The sequence below is a fragment of the Geotrypetes seraphini genome, chromosome 3 (assembly GCF_902459505.1).
Source record: "Geotrypetes seraphini chromosome 3, aGeoSer1.1, whole genome shotgun sequence".
Taxonomy (NCBI): Eukaryota; Metazoa; Chordata; class Amphibia; order Gymnophiona; family Dermophiidae; genus Geotrypetes; species Geotrypetes seraphini.
This window is the reverse complement of record NC_047086.1, coordinates 345699591-345719242: the sequence shown is the minus strand read 5'-3', so window position 1 is coordinate 345719242 and position 19652 is coordinate 345699591. Positions and strand designations below refer to the sequence as shown.

At 41.9% G+C, this 19652-nt stretch overlaps 1 protein-coding gene and 1 pseudogene across 1 annotated transcript in view; one reads left to right on the top strand and one right to left on the bottom strand.

Annotated features, from left to right (window-relative positions):
* TRERF1 (transcriptional regulating factor 1) overlaps nucleotides 1-19652 on the bottom strand; it is a 274217-nt gene that overhangs the window by 33757 nt on the left and 220808 nt on the right. Inside the window, 3 exon segments of the mRNA XM_033937927.1 lie at nucleotides 3517-3592; nucleotides 7468-7571; nucleotides 13459-13598. Coding sequence (XP_033793818.1) covers nucleotides 3517-3592; nucleotides 7468-7571; nucleotides 13459-13598 — 320 coding nt within the window.
* LOC117357406 lies at nucleotides 679-1013 on the top strand (annotated as a pseudogene).

The window sequence follows — 19652 nt, the reverse complement described above, 5'->3', positions numbered from 1 at the left end:
ACTCCACCTAAGTGCACGTTGGTTAAGCGCACACTTTGGTTATCTGTACCCTATCACCATGGTCCCATTTTTTTTACATTAAAGTCAATGGACGTAAACTCTGGATATTTGCAATTCAGATAAGCACACAATCCCGTTATGCGCACTGATGTCAGAGGTCCAACCTCTATTCTTTCACATTACGTTCACTCTGGTTAAACACAATCACGTTCTGACTGGGAATGGCTAGGCTTAAGCGCTAGGACAGCTGGGAAGGTGAGTGCTCTGCTTCCACTCAAGCTGTACGGCATAGCTTTCCTGTACTTTAGGCTCCAGCAGCCCACGCGCCATATTTAAACCGAGCCGGCTTAGCTACAGCCTCCCCCTCCCCTCCACTCCTTATTAAACGCACACTCTGTTTAAGCACATGTGGTGACCCGGTCTGAGGGACGTGCACTTAAGCGGAGTTGACTGTACTAATAGAATAGTGCAGACCCATAATATTGTCATTTATCTGAATGACCTCTATATTGCCTTGTGAAAGTCTTAACACTCATGTATATTTTTCATTTTCTTCTATCTAAAAAATATAATTCAAAACACATTAAAAGAGTGGTCCCAGCATGCCCCGTGCCTTTCCTTTTCCTCCATCTTGGATGTCAAGACGGGCTCATCTGCATCAGACAGTAGCATACCAAAATGTCTGGAAGGCTCTGGTCCAAGGCTATTTTTGCTGGCTACAAGTGTGGACTCCAGAACCAACAGGAACATACTGCTTTGCTGAAAATTGAAGGGGTCTATGCCTGTAATGAAACAGACTTCTACCTGGGCAAGAGCTGTGCTTATATATATACAAGGCTAAGAATAACACTGTAACTCCTGGTGGCAAACCCAACAGAACACATGTGATCTGGGGAAAGATAACCCATTCCCATAGCAACAGTGGTATGGTATGGGCCAAATTCTGAAGCAATCTGCCTGCCAAGGCAATTGGCCACAGAATCCGTGTGATGCTGTACCCATCAAGGATCTAACTCATTGCTGAAAATAAACGTTAAAGTTAAAAAAAAAAAAATAAAAATAAAATAAGAGTTTGTTCCTTTGATTTACACAATATCATTTTCTATACTTTCAAAGTGAAAGAAAAATTATAAAAATATTGAAAAAGTAATTCAGAATAAGTAATGAAAGGCTTGATTGCAGAAGTCCTCACTGCTCACTGCTCAGTATTTAGTGGGAAACTCATTCTGCAGCAATAACAGCCATGAGTCATTGAGGAAAAGTATCTACTAACCAAGCATAGTGACACAGTGCAAATCTTGTCCATTCTTCTCGGCAGAATGACTCGGGCTCTTTCAGGTTGGATAGGGATCATCTATGGACAGTGATCTTCAAGTCTTGTTGCAAATTTTTTATTGGATTCGGGTCTGGTATTGATTGGGCCACTCAAGGTCATTCACTTTCTTCTTGCTGAGCTCCTCCACTATTGATTTCGCTTTGTACATAGGATCATTGTCCTGCTGAAAGGGAAAGTCAAATCTTCTCTCCCATCCCTGGTCTGTGGCAAATATTTCTTCTGGATTTGGCTGCACTTTGCACCATGCATCTTTCCCTCGATCTTCAGAAACATCCCTGTCCCTGCTGCTGCAAAGCATCCCCAAAACATAATGCTACCACCACCATTCTTTTTTAAAGAGATGTTGCTAGCAATGTGATGTTCCGTGTTTATTTTATGCCACATATCGCACATCTACATACCTTAAAACCTTCTCACACATGTGCAGAATCCCCTAAGTATCCTATATAATAAAATGCTAAGCGCGCATGTGCACTCTTACCCTGTGTTCCCTGATCCTTGATCTGTCGGGCTGTGGCAGGTAAGAGTACACATGCACGCATCTAAGGACCAGCGACAGGTAACATGCCGCGACTTCCCCCCCCACCGCCGACCCTAACCGGCACACCAGTAACACGCCGTGGTGGGAGGGTTGGCTGGGAGGGTCAACGGGGGTTTCGGGTGTGCCGTGTAGGGTCGGCGCAGGGGGGGTTAAATGGATACATGCTGCTCCAGGGGATGGGAGGCAGGCAGGCAGGTTGGCATCGGGGGGGGGGTTAAATGAAAACATGCTGCTCAGGGGGCTGGGAGGCAGGCAGGCAGGCTGGCATCGGGGGTGGGGGTGGGACAAATTCTGAAAGATAATGATGGGGATATAGGAAGGATGCACTGGGGGCACTAAGGACACAGAAAGGGGCACTGAGGGCACTAAGGACATAGGATGCACTGAGGGCACTAAGCAGGACAGAGGCACTGGGGGCACTAAGGACACGGGAAGGAGGCACTGGGGCCCTAAGGATATAGGAAGGAGGTACTGGGGGCATTAAGGACATAGTACGCTGGCACTGGGGCACTAAGGACACAGTACGCAGGCTTTGGGGCACTAAGGTAAGGACGTAGGAAGGGGTACTAAGGACATGGAAGGAGGCACTAAGGACATAGGAAGGGGCACTAAGGATTTAGGAAGGAGGCACTAAGGACATAGGGAGAGACACAGACAGAAAAAATGACAGACAGACAGGCAGTGTGCAAGGAGAGAGAGACAAAGAAAAAACCCCCCAGGCAGACAGACATCTACTCTTGCACCCATTAATGTAACGGGCTTAAAGACTAGTTTCTTCATAAAAACTATGTGGCATTATCATATGGTTTTCATAAAGCATGGCTCCCTTGTTGCCGCTCTCCCAAACATTTGTGAAGAAATCTTGAACTTACAGTCAATCCTGGTTTCAATGAAAGATCTCTGTAGCTCTTAGTGATTTTAGGACTCACTGTGAGTTTTCTTGGTAGCTTCCTTAACCCATGGCTAATGACTTTGGAGGGACAGCCTGTTTGAGGGAATATCTTGGTGATACTACAGTGTTTTCACTTTAAAATGATGAACTGGACAGTGTTCCAAGGGATATTCAAATACTGAAATTTTCTTATAGCCTTTCCTAACCTGTACATGTGACAAAAGAAATGTTCCTCAGAATTTCTTTAAGCAGCTCAACATTCTGCATTTTCACATATTTATTTTAAGCTCAACAGAAACAGCATGATTTTCATCCAGGTATATTTGGATCATCTTAACTAATGTGACTGGACATATGTGAGCTCTCTTTAACTTCTAATGAACCTTGCTAAGGCAATTTTCGAAAATCAAGCTAATTTGGATTTGCTATGACAAAGGATATGACAAGTTTATGGAATCAAGAGTTTATGTTTTCTTATTCTATCACTTCTTGAATATTGCCGTAATTGTTGTTTTACACTGCATCTTATATAGACTACTAAAACCAACTCTACTTTAATGCATTTTTAATTATATTTTTCAGAGAGCAGAATGTGAGAAATGTAGAATGACATGAAGCCTTTTTAGTAAGTTACTGTACAATGTGTGTTCACTGTTCCTTCTTTATATGCAGAAAACCTGCCATAGAGATGGTAACTGCCCTGTTCCTAAATGATTTTCCATTAAGCGTACCCAAAAGGGGACCTACCAGCATAATGGTAATCTGCTAAAGGAAGACACTTTAACTTGATTTGCCTTCCTAGCAGCAGTATCTCCAAAGCAACCTAAGAGAGACAAAAGAACAAAGAAATAAAAGAAATTATAAAAATGTGTACAATTGCCCTTTAAACAACAGACAAAGCACACAGTTGAATGTTATAATTACTTGAGCTTTTTTGAAAAAGCAGCTTTATTTTTTTATATTCTGCTCTGAGCTACTACTGGAAAAAAAAGCATGCGCTAAATATAGGAAGGTAACATAAAAGGCTTCACATTTTAAGCACTTATATTTTGTGGCTATTGTTTAAAATGTCACAAGCAGAAGAAGCGTATCGGAATGAAAATTAACAACATGCCAAGGAAATGAAAAGATGAGGGGGGCATTCCAGAACTACTAGTAGAGTAGGCAAGAAGTATGATTAGAAACAGTCAATGTATCAGATAATACACAGGAAGCAGTGGCGTAGTGAAGGTGAGAGGCACCCAGGGCAGAGGTGGCCCCCCCCCGCCACAAGCACACTCCTTCCTTACCCCATACCTAACTTCCCCGGTGTGAGATGCATCACCAACTCGCATCCCGCGTCGGCTCTCCCTCTGACATCACTTCCTAGGCGTCAGAGGGAGAGCCAACGTCGACTTGAGTTGGTGATGCATCTCGCCCTGGGGAAGTTGGAGACCACTGCTCTGTTAGATCTTAAGACTAGCACTAAACACCACCTTCTCATTCTAGAACAGCTCATCTAAACATAGGCATCAATTGCACATAAGTTATAGAATACCGATTAGCAACCAACACATTTAGGTGTCCTTTTACTAAACCGCAGTAAAAGGTGGCTGCAGCACGTTCTTATGTGGGTCTTTCTTGCCATTTTTACCACAGTCCTGAGCCCATGACCATGAATAGAAAGTGTGTGAGCATTTACTGCCACCCATTTTGTAGGCAGTAAGGGGCAAATTCTATTTTTTTTAAAAAAGTCCCGATTGTAAGCAGCGTTAGGCATCCTACCAATGTCTAACTAGCCAACTGGGATACACATTTTCAAACAACCAAAAAAAAAGAGACAGGCCGCCTATACTGGTGAACCACTAGGGGTCCGTAACATGGGTAGAAAATACCACCTGGAACTCTTTTCTCACGATGATGTGAAGTGAAGGCATGTAGCATCTGAGGACCCCACAAGAGCCCAGCTTTAGGACTTGCAGGCTTCATTTACATCCCCTGCACCAGGCTTTTCCCTGGAATTTATGAATCTCATGTGACACATCTAGAACAAGTGGCACAGCCTATGGATTCTCAGCCTTCGACCCAGAAAGCGTCTTCTCCACTGGTGTCTGCTTCTCGAGTAAGCAATTTGGCCCCTGACTCCAGTGACCTTTCAGATGGAATGTTGGATTTCATGTCGCTTTTGTCTCAGGATTCTGACTCAGTCCTAGATGACTCCAGTTCCCTATTCAGACCCAGCAGCCAAGAGGTCTTCCTGACTCCTGACCAGAGGGACGATCCTCATATCCTCCATCTTTTCAAGTCGGACTCTGCCCACCATTTTATTTCTGATGCATTTTCAGAATTGAAGTTAGAAGCACAGCCTTCCACTTCCTCTTTGCATGGTCATGAGTGATTTTAATGACCAGACCTCTTTCTTTCCAGCACATCCAGACATTACTGCCCTGGTTACGACAGTGGGAGGCCCTGGAGGGATCCTTGTGAGTGGCTAAGGCCATGGCTAAGCTTTATCCCATGGCATCTGAGTTCCAGCAGCATTTTGACCAGCCGAAGGTGGATTTGGCAGTCACTCAGGTCACCAAGTGTACTGCTCTCCCAAGCAATGGAGGTGTTATGCTGAAAGATGTTCAGGATCACAAGGTGGACATGATTCTTAAGAAACAATTTAAGCTCTTGCTCAGGAGAGTAAGGCTGCTGCTTCTTTTGATGCACGGGCCTGCCATACCAGACTGTGCCGGACTCCCTTGTACAGGAAGGGGTAGATTATGTGGCAGATGCTCTCTATTACCTTATCAGGGTCATGAGCAAGGTGTGGGCTTATGCAGTCTTGGCTCGCAGAATGCTCTGCTTCTGGCATCTAAGGCTACCTTGAGCAGCCTGCCCTTTAAGGAGCAGATGCTTTTTGATAAGGGCCTTGATGACCTTATGGCCAGTGTGGCAACGCCGCTTTAAGTCCTTGCCGGAGAATAGGCCTTCTAGTAGGAGTAGAATTATTTTTTGTTCCTCCCACCACTCTCAGCAATACTAGCCAGATCCCTCTTCTTAGAGGTCCCTCCAAGGATGCCGGTAGCATTTCAGCAGCTCCAAGTACCAGCAGGCTGCTGGGTCTTTCCTCAACCTACCTTCCAAAAAGACCCAATGACACTAGGCTGCCAGCCCTGTACCTGCATTTTTTTTTGGGGGGGGGGGGGGGTAGGCAGTTGTCGGGGTTTCTGGGGAAGTGGGAGAAAATTTCCTTGGATCAGTGGGAGCTGGATATCATCTGAGAGGGTCACATGATCAAGTTTTAGCTCCCTTCCATGGATTTGTTCCTTGACTCTCCTGCCAGGCGGCTAGAAAAGGAGATCAATGTCAGAGCCATTCTCCCGAGACTTCTGGACATTCGGGTCATCGAACCTGTCCCTGACGATGACTTGGGTTCAAGCAGATACTCCAGATGTCAAAGAAAGTCACAGAAGAATTCCTCACATATTTATTTATCCAAATGTGACCAGCTGAGTGAAAAGGTACTGAAAGTGGGGTATGTAACTTATTTATACCACAAGATAGAAGAATATCAATTCCATAATCCTGCAAATTTTCAGCCACAGGTATGGACTAATCACATCTTTCAAAATGAGAAACGTTTATCAATAGAAAAGTAATTAACCCCAAAATCAGATATCCCACTTTACAAGGTACCTGCAGTTTTTAGGCTACAGAACATGAAAACATCAGATTTCTGAAATAATTGCCTAGTCCCATTCTACCAACCCTACAGTACACAAAACTTATTTACCTCTCCAAACATTTATAGCCTTTACCTCTTATTTGTAACCCTACTTTTGGTATCTTTTTTTGCTCAGGTTTGTTTTCAATTTGTTTTTATTCTTTTATGATCCTTTTAGTTTATACAGAATCAGGCCTTATTATATTTTGTTATTACTTTGTAAGAGTTCTTATTGTTTTAGTATTTATTTCATTGTATGCAATGTTTGTGTTTTTGTGTTTGTAGACTCCTAATGCAGTTTATTATTATTATTATTCAAGTTTATTATTAGGATTTTTATATACCGCCTATCAAGGTTATCTAAGTGGTTTTCACAATCAGGTACTCAAGCATTTTCCCTATCTGTCCCGGCAGGCTCACAATCTATCTAATGTACCTGGGGCTATGGAGGATTAAGTGACTTGCCCAGGGTCACAAGGAGCAGCGGCGGGGTTTGAACCCACAACCGCAGGGTGCTGAGGCTGTAGATCCAACCACTGCGCCACACACTCCTCCATAGGCCTTAGGGTCGAAACACGTTTATGTTGAGTTGGTTATTTGAAGAATAAAAACATTCCAGCAATTTTGGTCACCTTCACTGTTCTGTTTGTGCATTTGGGCTTTGAAAAGGTGGTTTCTCCTGCTCTTGTAGTTTCTAACCATACCTGAAAACATCTCCCCACAAAACTCCCACCTTTTAGAACATAAGAACATATAAATTGCCGCTGCAGGGTCAGACCAGTGGCCCATCTTGCCCAGCAGTCCGCTCACGTGGAAGCCTTTAGGTCGAAGACCAGTGCTCATACACTTTCAGGTGACTAAAAATCCAAAAATTATGGTTTAAAGCTTACTGTGGAATGTACACATGTAGGATAAAACTAATCCTTTGAAAATTTACCTCTGACTGTACTGCATTAGTTTAGAAAACAATGAAATGGACACACTTCAAGGCATCTTTGGCTTCTTACCATAATATTTCCATTGGCTTCAAAAAGACAGTGCAAAGCATACTCTAAGTTTGTTCCCCCACCAGGTAATATGCTGGAACAAGACATATTTAAGAGAGACTCCACTGTTGAGAAAAAATATAAAAAATAATGTAAGATCATTAAAATATTCATACAGCAGCAGATTTCACCCCACAGAGAACTATTATGTAGTACAAACTCTTTGATATCCCTTCATACTCATACTCTGTACTTGCAGCAAAATCAGAACTCCATGTACAAAGCATGTGACCACAGGCACTGAGCTGATCTTACACATACATTATTACCTTAACTTGATATTAAAATAAAAGCATTCTCAACAAACAGCCTCCAGTATTATTACTTTTCAATTCACTGAAGTTCTATTGCTAGAGAGCTCTTTAACTTAAGAAATTGAAATCATACTTTAAATACAGGGAAATTCTGAAAGCACTCCTCTTCTATGATGGAAAGTTGCCCATCTTTAATATGGTGAGCGTTTTTCCACCAAGCTCCTATTTACACCTGTGTTACAACTCTGATTTCATTTCCTCCTACGCAATAATTTTCAGACATTATTGCACCACAACTCGAAGCCATTGTCTCTAGAAATGCAACGAAGCACATATCTCATCAGCGGGAAACATGTACGGTGCTTTGTAAAACTCTTCATACCTTTACATTTTTCACATTCTGTTGTCTAAAAAACACAATTTAAAATGCATTAAAGTGAGGAGTTTATTTCCTATAATTGAGATGTTGAAAGTGTAGAGTGTGTTGAGTAGACTGGTGAAACTGTCAAAAAGTAATTAAGGAAGAGAAACCAAAAAAGCTTAGAACCCCCTTTTTAAAACCCTGGTAGTGATTCCCCCACAGCAAATGCACCGAAGGCTATTCTATTTCTATGGGCTTTGGTGCATTTGTTGTGGGAGAATTGCTACTGTGGCTTTGTACATAAGGCACTTAATTATATAAGTTTTCTTACCCTTTGCCAAGGCAGACCACAATTAGCTCCTTTCCCGAAAACTGCCTTAAGATTCATAATAAGTTAAGCAGATGCTATCTGTGTCCAATCATGATAGTTAAGCTGATTCAAATATGCTTGCATGACAAATCAAGTTGTCTGTTGTATGTATGAAATTAATTTGAAGCAAAGCTATAAACAAGAGGAAAATGGAGCAGCTGAAAGAACACTACATACAGATGGGGGGAAGCCTATAAATTTGATATCCTCTGTGGCTCTGTCAGGTCCATCATTATAAAGTGGAAACAGCTGGCACTACAAACACATTGCCAGGTTGTTCATCCAAAATCAGTAGCTTTGGGTTAAGGAAAATACTGAGGAAGGTCATCGTGATGCCTAAGATTTAAAAAAAAAACAAAAACCCCAAAAACCCAACTTTTAAAAGGCTGGGAAAATGTTGACTGTTCGTCACCTTCAAGATTTCTTCACAAATATGCCCTGTATGGGACAGTGGCCAGAAAAAAAGGCATCTGATGTGCCAGATAGTGCCTTCAAAGAAACACTTAGGCGTGCTCATCAAACCTCTGTGGCCATATTCCTATTACCACAGTCAGAGAAAACAAGTGATGGAACAGATGTTGGCTGATGCTTGAATTGGCAGCTCACCCAGGTCATGACTCCAAATCAACCATAGTTTGGGAAGCTTGGTTTAGGGCAGTGCTTCTCAATCCAGTCCTTAGGAAACACCCAGCAAGTTGAGTGTTTAGGATATCCATAATAAATGTACATAAGATATATTTGCATACCAAGGAGGCTGTGCATGCAAATTTCTGTCATGCATATTTATTGAAAAATAAGTCAGGGTGACTCACAGCATGAACAATAATGTACAACATTAAGAATATTTCTGAAAATTTTTGTGATATGTGCTCAGACACTAAGGGACCCTTTTACAAAGTCATGGTAGCGATGCTGCCATGGTAAATGCACCAAAGCCCACAGGAACTGGCTTTGTACAAGGGGCCCTAAGTGCCCATATATGCGATATCACATTTATCACATACATGGGCACTTAGGGCCTGATTCTTAGGGCTGGGCGCCGTACTCAAGGCCCCTTAGCAAAGCCTAAAATCTGGTACCTAACCTAAATTAAATCAATTAGCTTAAATGGCGTGGAATTGACTATGCCATTGAAGTTAGCTGAAGAATAATAATAATAAAAAAAATTTAAAATTAAAAGTTAGGTGTGGAATTCTGCATAGCACCTAACGACCCCTACCTGAAAAGTAGGTGCAGTTAGGGTCAGAAAATAGGCATGGTTGAGTTAGGTGAGGCTAGGCATCCAAGAGAGGCGTTGGTAAATTAGGCCAGTGAAAACCTGGTCTAAAATAGTGGCACATACCTTTAGGATGCCCAGCGATGCCCAAGTCTGCTTAGCACAACTAGGCATGATTCCATAAACAGCGTCTAGCAGTTGATTGACAACCATGCCACTAGGCACTGTTTATAGAATCAGATCCTAAGTTTCTGACCACACATCACAAAAAATTTCAGAAATATTTTTAATTTTGTACATTACTGTTCATGCTGCGAGTCACTCTGATGGATTCTGCAATAAATATACATGGGAGAGATTTGCATGCACAGCCTTCTTGTTATGCAAATCTATCTTATGTATATTTATTATGGATATCCTAAACACTCAACTTGCAGGCATATAACAAAACAGCACATCACCCCTTCTAACACCATCAATGTGGTAGAACATGGTGGTGGATGCCTTTTGTTATAGGGATGCTTTGTAGATCGAGAGAAAGAAGGATGGAAAAAGTGATGTCATCACCAAGATGGCTGCTTAGACACCTGGCTCCTTGCTCCCTGGCCCTTCTCCACAGATAATCTTCTGCATCCTTTGCTGTTATCTCTGCCTGCATGTAGCAACTGGCATGTAGCAATCCTCCCTACAGTTTGAGATGTGTCTAAGAAAACAGTCAATAGACTTAAGAGTTCTCCTATGCGACTTCTTCCCACCAAAAGCATGGGGAAGGTCACAGTATGCTAGTGGCACAAGCGATAGAAGATTTGCAGCTGGAAGAAATCTCAGTGGTGGAGGGAGGTACAAGCCTAGCTCAAGGAAAATAGAACAGACCTCCAGGCTATTTAGTTGAAACTAACTGCATTGGGAGCCAACTTAAGGGAAGAGATTCTAAAACTCAAACATCAAGTTGAATAAACAGAGAATAGACTTCAGAAGCAAGCAGATGGGGTAACCAGCTTGAACAAATAGTTAGTTGAACTGGGTACTACCTTGAGTGACTTAGCTGACAAAATAGACGACCTTGAAAATAACAACCACAGTTGCAATCTGTGGTTCAGACAAATACCAAATTCCCCAGAATATATAGATTGTGAAACAGTCATTCAGGGAAGTGCTAGCCAGTAACTTTTGGAAGAGGGGTAGTAGGTTGCACCTGACTCGATTAAAATAGGTTGAGCACATTGCAATATGGGGAAAGTCCAAAGTTTTATATTGAAAGAAGCCATTTTGCGCAAAGCCAGCTTTCCCTGATGTGTGACACTTATGAAATTTTCATTTATCAAGACATTGCATCAGCAACTCTGAAAAGGGAGAGGGTTCAGATTCTTAACTGTACACCTCTGGGAAGAGGACAGCAAATACTTATATCAATTCCTCTTTGCGCTCTATTTCAGCAAGGATTAACAAACAGTCTACATTTGCAATAAAGCAGAAGTACCGCACTACTTACCTACAAGAGACAACCAGGACTTACTTTCCAGAGTGATAAGCTCAGAAATAGCCTCCTTCTACGTTGAAGGACAGGCCTAAGTGGATTGCGTTATCAACGGCAGAGGCAGACTGTATGACTCATTTTCAAAGAAGACAGACTTCCAAAAGATGGCATAAACTGGCACTTGGACATCCTAATTGCCAGGACATCCAAGTGCCGATTTTCAAAACTGACTTTCTAGACATCTTGCTAGTTTTCTGTCCGCTGTGAATTCAAAGTTCAAGTGTTGAAGGCATGTTGAAGACATGTTATGGGCATGTGCTGAAGGCATGTTATGGGCGGACTTAACACTTATATGTCTTGCAGTGATAATCGAACATTTCCTATGATGTCCAGGACAGAACTTATATGTGTATAATTTATACGTATTGTAAAATGTAGTTAATAGCAGAGGCTCATTCAAACTGCATCCGACAGAAGCTTTGACGTCACTAAGAACATATAGAAAATCATAACAATAATAAGAATACGGAGAAAAATAAACCTCAATTGTGAGAGGTTGGGACTACACAAGTACCCAGCCCTCAACACATCATCACAGGTTTATAAAAAAACTCCGTTTACGATTATATAGACAAAATTTTCATAAACATTTTTTTTTATAAACCTGTGATGATGTGTTGAGGGCTGGGTACTTGTGTAGTCCCAACCTCTCACAATTGAGGTTTATTTTTCTCCGTATTCTTATTATTGTTATGATTTTCTATATGTTCTTAGTGACGTCAAAGCTTCTGTCGGATGCAGTTTGAATGAGCCTCTGCTATTAACTACATTTTACAATACGTATAAATTATACACATATCGATTATTACGATTGTATTCCAGAAAAATTGCTAGTTGTACAGGACAGAACTTAGACATTCAGCGATAGACCTGTTTTAAAAGCGTTTAGGGGAAAAAAATGAACCCAAATTGACCAGATGACCAGTGAAACGATTACATAATGACCCCCCCCCACACACACACACTCCCCTGGTGATCACTGATCCCCCCCACCCCACAAAGATCTGAATTAAACAGTACATACTTGTCTCTAGAACAGCCTGCTATGGGACAGCCTAGTAGAACAGTACACAGATGTCTTAAGTAGCCTTATGGGTAGGCTAGTGAGCCATAGAGAGGGGGACTCAGGCCCATATCCCACTCTACCCACTGCATTTATGGTGGAAAGTGTAAGCCCACCAAAACCCACCTAAATTTTACTATTCTGCTATATAGGTGCCACTTGGAGCCATAAGGGCTATTGGGACGGTAGACAGGTGGGTGTAGTGGGTCTGGGGAGTTTGAAGGGCTCACCACACATTATAAGGCAGTTATGGTGAAATGTGTACTTGACACCCTTTATGTGAAGTTCACAGTATGCCTTCTAAAGTGTCCTATTGCTCTGCTGGCATGTCTGTGAGGCCAGTTTAGTATAAATGGTGATCCTGCCTATGTCCAAATGGTTTGATTTTGGACGTTTTTAACTTGGACGTTTTTATGGTCAGAAATGCCTACAAAAGGTTAGAAGTCCTAAAGTTGAATGTTCTGTTGCCCAAGTAGGCAATTATAAAAAAAAAAAAAAAAGAACATCTAGTAGTTTTGCAAATGTTTATGTTTCTCTGCTCTGACTTTTGGACGTCTTGCAGGAGACATCCTATCGAAAATTACACGGACATTGTAGGAAACAAGAATCACTGAAACCATGGTTGGATATTTATTTTGGCTAGTTACAGTTTACCTGGTAACCATGTCTCATAGAGTTGTACAACTCTAGTAAGAAAGAAGGATGGGGTAACAGCTTGGGCAAGATCCTGGAAGGAAACCTGTTCCAGTCTATTACAGAACTGGGACAATGGAAAAGATTTACCTTTCAACAGGATAATGATCCTAAGTACGAATGTCTTCAACTGGCCCAGTCAAAGCCCAGACCTGAAGAGAACAGAAAATATGTGGCAAGACTTGAGGACTGTAATCCATAGATGATCCCATTCAATATGAAAGAGCTTGAGCTATTCTACCAAATTGGCAATGCTTTAAATGCTGTTATCTTTGCAAAAATATTCTTTCACCAAGTATCCAAGCAAGGGGTATAAAGACTCACACAATGAAGGCTCTTATTGTTAATTAGCTTTTAAATATGTCTATATTTTTTTAGAGAACAGAATGTGAGCAACGTAACAGGGTGTTAAGACTTTTACAATGCACTAAAAATAAAGGATTCATAAAGCAGGCTACCTCTTTGCTGAAAATCTTTGTCTTCCAGGCCTACCCATGGTTTCCACACCAAAGTAGCTTTGTGCACATCTTTTTTCCTAGGCAATGATTTTCGAAGTTTAGGAATCTCAGCTTGAAATCTTGAACCAATATTGATCCGTCTAAAAAGAAGATAAAAGGCAGATTCTCAACTACACAGAGGTTTTCTTAGTTCACGCAATACACAGTTTTGTGCACTCCCTCAAATTTCAAACACAAGATAAACACAAGTTGACTTTAAAACTTGAGTTTATAAATGGGTCAGAGTCAGAGGTATGCTTGTAATTTTGCTAACTTCAGAACATGGTAGAAAGTTATATATGTAAAGAGAAATCTGATAACCTAGGCAGCCATATTTACACTTATGCTAAATGTTTAGAATAATGGCATATGCAGATGTGATGGAGTGTACAGGAAGTTACTAGTTCCCCTTAATAACACTCCCTCACAAAGACACTTTTAAATCTGGCAGTACAGAGTTCAAGGGCATTATTTAGTCAAGGGCATGATTCTGTCTGCCAAATCCAAGCTGAGCACAGTCAGGCCAGGGGAAAGGCCAAGGGAAAACCAGAGTAGCCTTCCACAACAATATGAGAACTATCTGAATCCAGTGGAGTTCCTTATACCAAAGTTGGATCTAATAGCACTAACAGAAAAATACAAGATCACCTTATTTAATAATTAAGGACCCAGCTGCTTGCCCAACGTGGAATCACCCTCCAGATAGGCTTCTTTTGAAATATAAACCAACAATTAGCATATTTCTATCCCACTCTAACTTTCAAGTACCATCAGAGCACAGACCAAGTTCAACTACTGTATCATAGCTGACAAAGAATCACTTTGTCATTATAGCAAAATACACATCCTAGCCAAAAGAAGCAATTCTTTTTCTGGTGCAGCAGTGGAATGTCTGATGGATGAGCAATCGCGGAAAAAACACAATTGAAGGTTAAACAGAATTTGCTTATGCAACACTCTAATACAGGGGGTGTCAAATGTCGGTCCTCGAGGGCTGCAATCCAGTTGGGTTTTCAGGATTTCCCCAATGAATATGCAAGAGAACTATTAGCATGCAACGAAAGCAGTGCATGAAAATAGATCTCATGCATATTCACTGGGGAAATCCTGAAAACCTGACTGGATTGTGGCCCTCGAGGACCGACATTTGACACCCCTGCTCTAATAGTATAATGATACACCTGCTCCCAGAATCTTTGAATATACTCACAAGACCAAAGAAGTGACCCAACCTAGTTCCCCTTAGCCAAATTTTATACAAACATTATCAGAGGGAATACCCATCTTTAGTGCTTTGTCAGGTGCTATATAAGCTTGAAAAGCAAACTTATATATTGTTCTTTTAAGTTAGCATTTGCCACCTTTGCTAGGGTGTGAGTATAAGGCCCTTGAGCATATCAGAAGAAATTTTCAGTTCCAGATTTCAAGGCGCTGGGCCCAATGGTGTAAAGGAGGAGGAGATACCTGTTTAACATACAGATGTGCTCAGAATTGAATCGGTTCAGCGGATGGCCACCAGGATGGTCTCGGGGCTTAGGGGTCTCTCATACGAAGAAAGACTGAACAAATTGCAGCTCTACACTCTCGAAGAACGTAGGGAGAGGGGAGACATGATTGAGACATTTAAGTACATCACGGGACGTGTCGAGGTGGAAGATGATATTTTCTTTCTCAAAGGACCCTCAGCCACAAGAGGGCATCCGCTCAAACTCAGGGGAGGGAAATTTCATGGTGACGCCAGAAAGTACTTCTTCATGGAAAGAGTGACAGATCATTGGAACAAGCTTCCAGTGCAGGTGATTGAGGCCAGCAGCATCCCAGACTTTAAGAATAAATGGGATACCTACGTGGGATCCCTACGAGGGTGAAGATAAGGAATAGGGTCACTAGGGTACAGATTTAAGGGGGTGGGTCAGTAGAGTGGGCAGACTTGATGGGCTGTAGCCCTTTTCTGCCGTCATCTTTCTATGTTTCTAATATTTATTTTAAAAATTTATATACCGTCTAAAACTAAACGGTTTACATGGTTTATATACACAGTGTTAAAATGAAGCCAAAATAAAAACAAGTATATAGTAAAATACTCATCTAATAAAAGTAAAATTACATACAATCCTCAAGAAAATACCATAGAGTGGATAGCAGGGCTCTTGGATAATTCATCAATTTTGGCTGAGATAACAAAAAAAAAAGGCATCTACGAAAAGCTGCGTCTTCTTTCCTATGAATGGGAGCAGAGATCCTGGACTTATGGATAGTATCCTGAAACCACAAGTTTCGTTGCAGAAGCTACCAATCATCTTCTTGCATGGATCCACCTCTCCTCCCAGAGGGCTGTGCTGCAGCCCCTCAGTTTGTCCCAAAGCAATAGAGGTAACTAACAAATAACACACAGAAAGGAGGGGCACAGGGAAACTCCCTGCATAATAGTTATCTCTGTTCTGCTCTGTAAGTAACATGCATAAACTACATGATACAAACATTTAAACACAAAACAAGGTGGAATAGGTTTAGCCACCTACCCGAGTACAATCTGCACTAACAGTTAGGGAACTTCATACCAACTCTGGATAGGTTCATAGACTTCAGAAGCCTCAGCATTCTGTGTGACTCTGCTTGAAAGGGAAATTCAAACAGCTGAGGCAGACAGTGCAGTCTATCACAGTACTCTTCAAAAACAGGAAGCAGCCAACAGTAACATCCGAAGGGTGGGCTTCAGATCTCTGCACCCACTTATAGGAAAGAAGATTATCAAGGTAAGAACCTAATCTTTCATTCCAATGCAATGGGAGCAGGAATCTTTAGGGCAGGATTAACTGACTTCAGATCCAGAATTGGCTTCCAGTCTTCTGAGACTCTTTTAGGCACAATAAAGTATATGGAGTATACAGTATATCCAAGCCTGACTGTCTCTGGGACAGCAGCTCATACGGCTGCTAGATCTGGTAGCCTCTTTGCTGTTGCTCAGACTCGGACTGCTTTCTCTTGGTTTCCCATGGGAGAATCCACAACGAGGTTTGGAAGGGGATGAAAGAACTCAAGCTTTTACCCTTCCTGAATAATATCCAGTACCCAGCGGTCTGAAGTGATCCTCGCCCTCGCCTCCCAATAAAACAATCTCCCCTCTATTCTTGGAGGCACAGCTCCTGACTTGGCATCAGAACTGCTTCTTGGAGGCTGTTAAAGGGTGAACTCCTAAGGATTGGGGATGTTTAACACCCCCAAATATCTGTCTCAAGCTTTGAAATGATCTCTGGACCGAAGGTCCTCCCGAGTACCGGCGAAAGCACCTAGAGCTATGAAAATTACCTCAACCTGACCCCCTAGAGGCCCTTGGTCTGCTGTCTTAGAGGCCGAATCTCCTGTCCACTGTCTGATCCAAAGCATTCTAAACCCTAAACAAATCAAGCATCTGCCACATAATCAACTCCCGACACAAGAAACTGTGAATATGCGTTAGCATTCGCTCCTGGAGCATGTTGTAACCTTGAGTGGTAAGCATACACGATGTACAACAATAATGCTGCTGCCGCCTTCAATTCCAATACTATGGCCTCAAATTGCCTCTTAAGGAAAAAATCCAGCCTGTAGTCATGCGCATCTTTCAACATCTCTCCCCCTTCATTGGGGAGGGAGATATGCTTGATAACCTATGTCTTAAAGAACAAAAAATAAACCCTACAAAAATGGAAGTAGAAAAATCACAAAACTAGAAAAAACCTCCCAAACCCCAAGAAAAGAAAATGACTAGGGGAAAGAGACAAGAACCAACTGAGAACTCAATCAATTATACTAGAAATTGTTAAGTGTTTAAGCGGGAGAGCCCTCAGTCACACAGCCGCCACTGGGAGATCCCAGGGAAAAGCTGACGCGGGTTTACACCCAAAAGAGTGTTAACTGCGAAACATCCCCGGGCTCTCTCCGCATAATAAGTGAATGAATAAAGTGCAACAATAAAGTGCAGTATGTGTGAAAAAATATACTTAAATAAAAAAACACACCAATGAATTAAGTTGAGATTTGTCTCTATCCCCTAATCAGGGGGCCAAAAGGAAAATGAGTGTCCAAATCTAACCAAGTGAGACACAAACTAGAAGAACTTAGCTTCTCCGTGTGTAAGCAGTCAGTGAATGATGGCTTCGTCCTACGGGACTCCGTTTCGGGGGTGCACACCCCCTTCTTCAGGAACTTGACTGCGCTGGGTCTCTCAGTTTCTCCGCCACAGCTTGGAAAGCGGGGTAGAAAATGGCACTCAACTGGAGAGGACGCCTCCAATTTAAACTGCAGACACAAGTGTAATTGATTAGAAAAGTCAGCTGACTGAACAGCTGACTTGCCGAGTCTATAACTGTTGAATGAATCAGAAAATACACTGAAAACTAAAAAATAATAATAATAACTGACTTCTGAACAGGACAATGCAAACAGAAATCTTTGTAAACCTATACTAGTAAGTATATTGCCATTCGATGTAATCGTTAAGTCCACATGGGGACAAAGCTTGAAGTTCAAAGATCCAATACTGTTCTCTTCGTTGCAGCCAAGCTAGTTTGTCCCCCTGGTGATCTTCAAACACTTGTTCCATGATAAACCAGCGAAGATCTTGAAAAGCATGGTTAAACTGTATACAGTGAGGAACCATGGGAGCACTCATAGATTGGGTATTAATCCGTGACCGATGTTCGATTAAGCGAGTCCTGACTATCCTCTGTGTCCGGCCCACATATATCATGCTGCAGGGGCATATGATGACGTATACAGCCCACTTGGATTTACAGGTAGTAACTGATTTGAAATTATAGAATTTGTTGGTCCTGGGATGTTGACATCTCTTCCCTTCGATGGTGATTTTACAGATGTCGCATGTGTCATTGCATTTAGCTTGTTGACCATCGCGGTTAGAAATCGCCTTGCAGCTAGAATAGTTAGAATGAACCAGATAATCTGACAAATTTTTTGCGCGTGAATATGTAATTCGGGGAAAATCTTGAAAAACTGGGTGCAACTGGAGAATGTGCCAGTGCTTCCGCACACTCTGAGCAACCCTCCTAGCGTGATCAGAAAACACTAAAACACAAGTAATGCCAGAATCTTCTTGGGCTGGAGTGGTGGAAAGTAACAAATCCCTGTTGGCATACAAAGCCCGGTAATAGGCGTTTTGGAGAACACGATGGGGATAACCCTTCTCTTTGAACCTGGTGAACAGCTTGCGAGCTTGGTTTTGGAACTCATTGATATCAGTGCATAACCTGCGCATGCGAAGAAACTGACTTATAGGTAATGATTGTTTCAGTTTGGTCGGGTGACAGCTCGTGTAATTTAAATAGTTGTTAACCTCAACTGTCTTTCTGTATAATGTAGTGGTTAAAGTGTGATCAGACTTAATGACCCACACATCCAAGAAAGATATTTGGCTGAGATTTGACTCCATGGTGAATCTCAAATTAGAGTCCAGGGAATTAAGCCAATCAAGGAAGTGAGTTAACAACTCTGCCGGACCCGTCCAGATGCAAAAAACATCGTCGATAAATCTGCGCCATAATTTGATATATGAATACCAGGCTGAAGAATATAAATGGCGTTCTTCGAAACAGGAAACATATAAGTTGGCAATGCTTGGAGCTGCAGCCGTGCCCATGGCGACGCCATGTGTCTGTAAATAAAATTGTTGATCAAACTGAAAATAATTATGATTTAATACCAGTTGAGCCAATTGAATGAGGAAATCTGCTCTGATCCGGTCGTGATGAATATCTTGCATAAAAGTTCTGGAAATTACCGGGCTTTGTATGCCAACAGGGATTTGTTACTTTCCACCACTCCAGCCCAAGAAGATTCTGGCATTACTTGTGTTTTAGCGTTTTCTGATCACGCTAGGAGGGTTGCTCAAAGTGTGCGGAAGCACTGGCACATTCTCCAGTTGCACCCAGTTTTTCAAGATTTTCCCCGAATTACATATTCACGCGCAATAAATTTGTCAGATTATCTGGTTCATTCTAACTATTCTAGCTGCAAGGCGATTTCTAACCGCGATGGTCAACAAGCTAAATGCAATGACACATGCGACATCTGTAAAATCACCATCGAAGGGAAGAGATGGCAACATCCCAGGACCAACAAATTCTATAATTTCAAATCAGTTACTACCTGTAAAT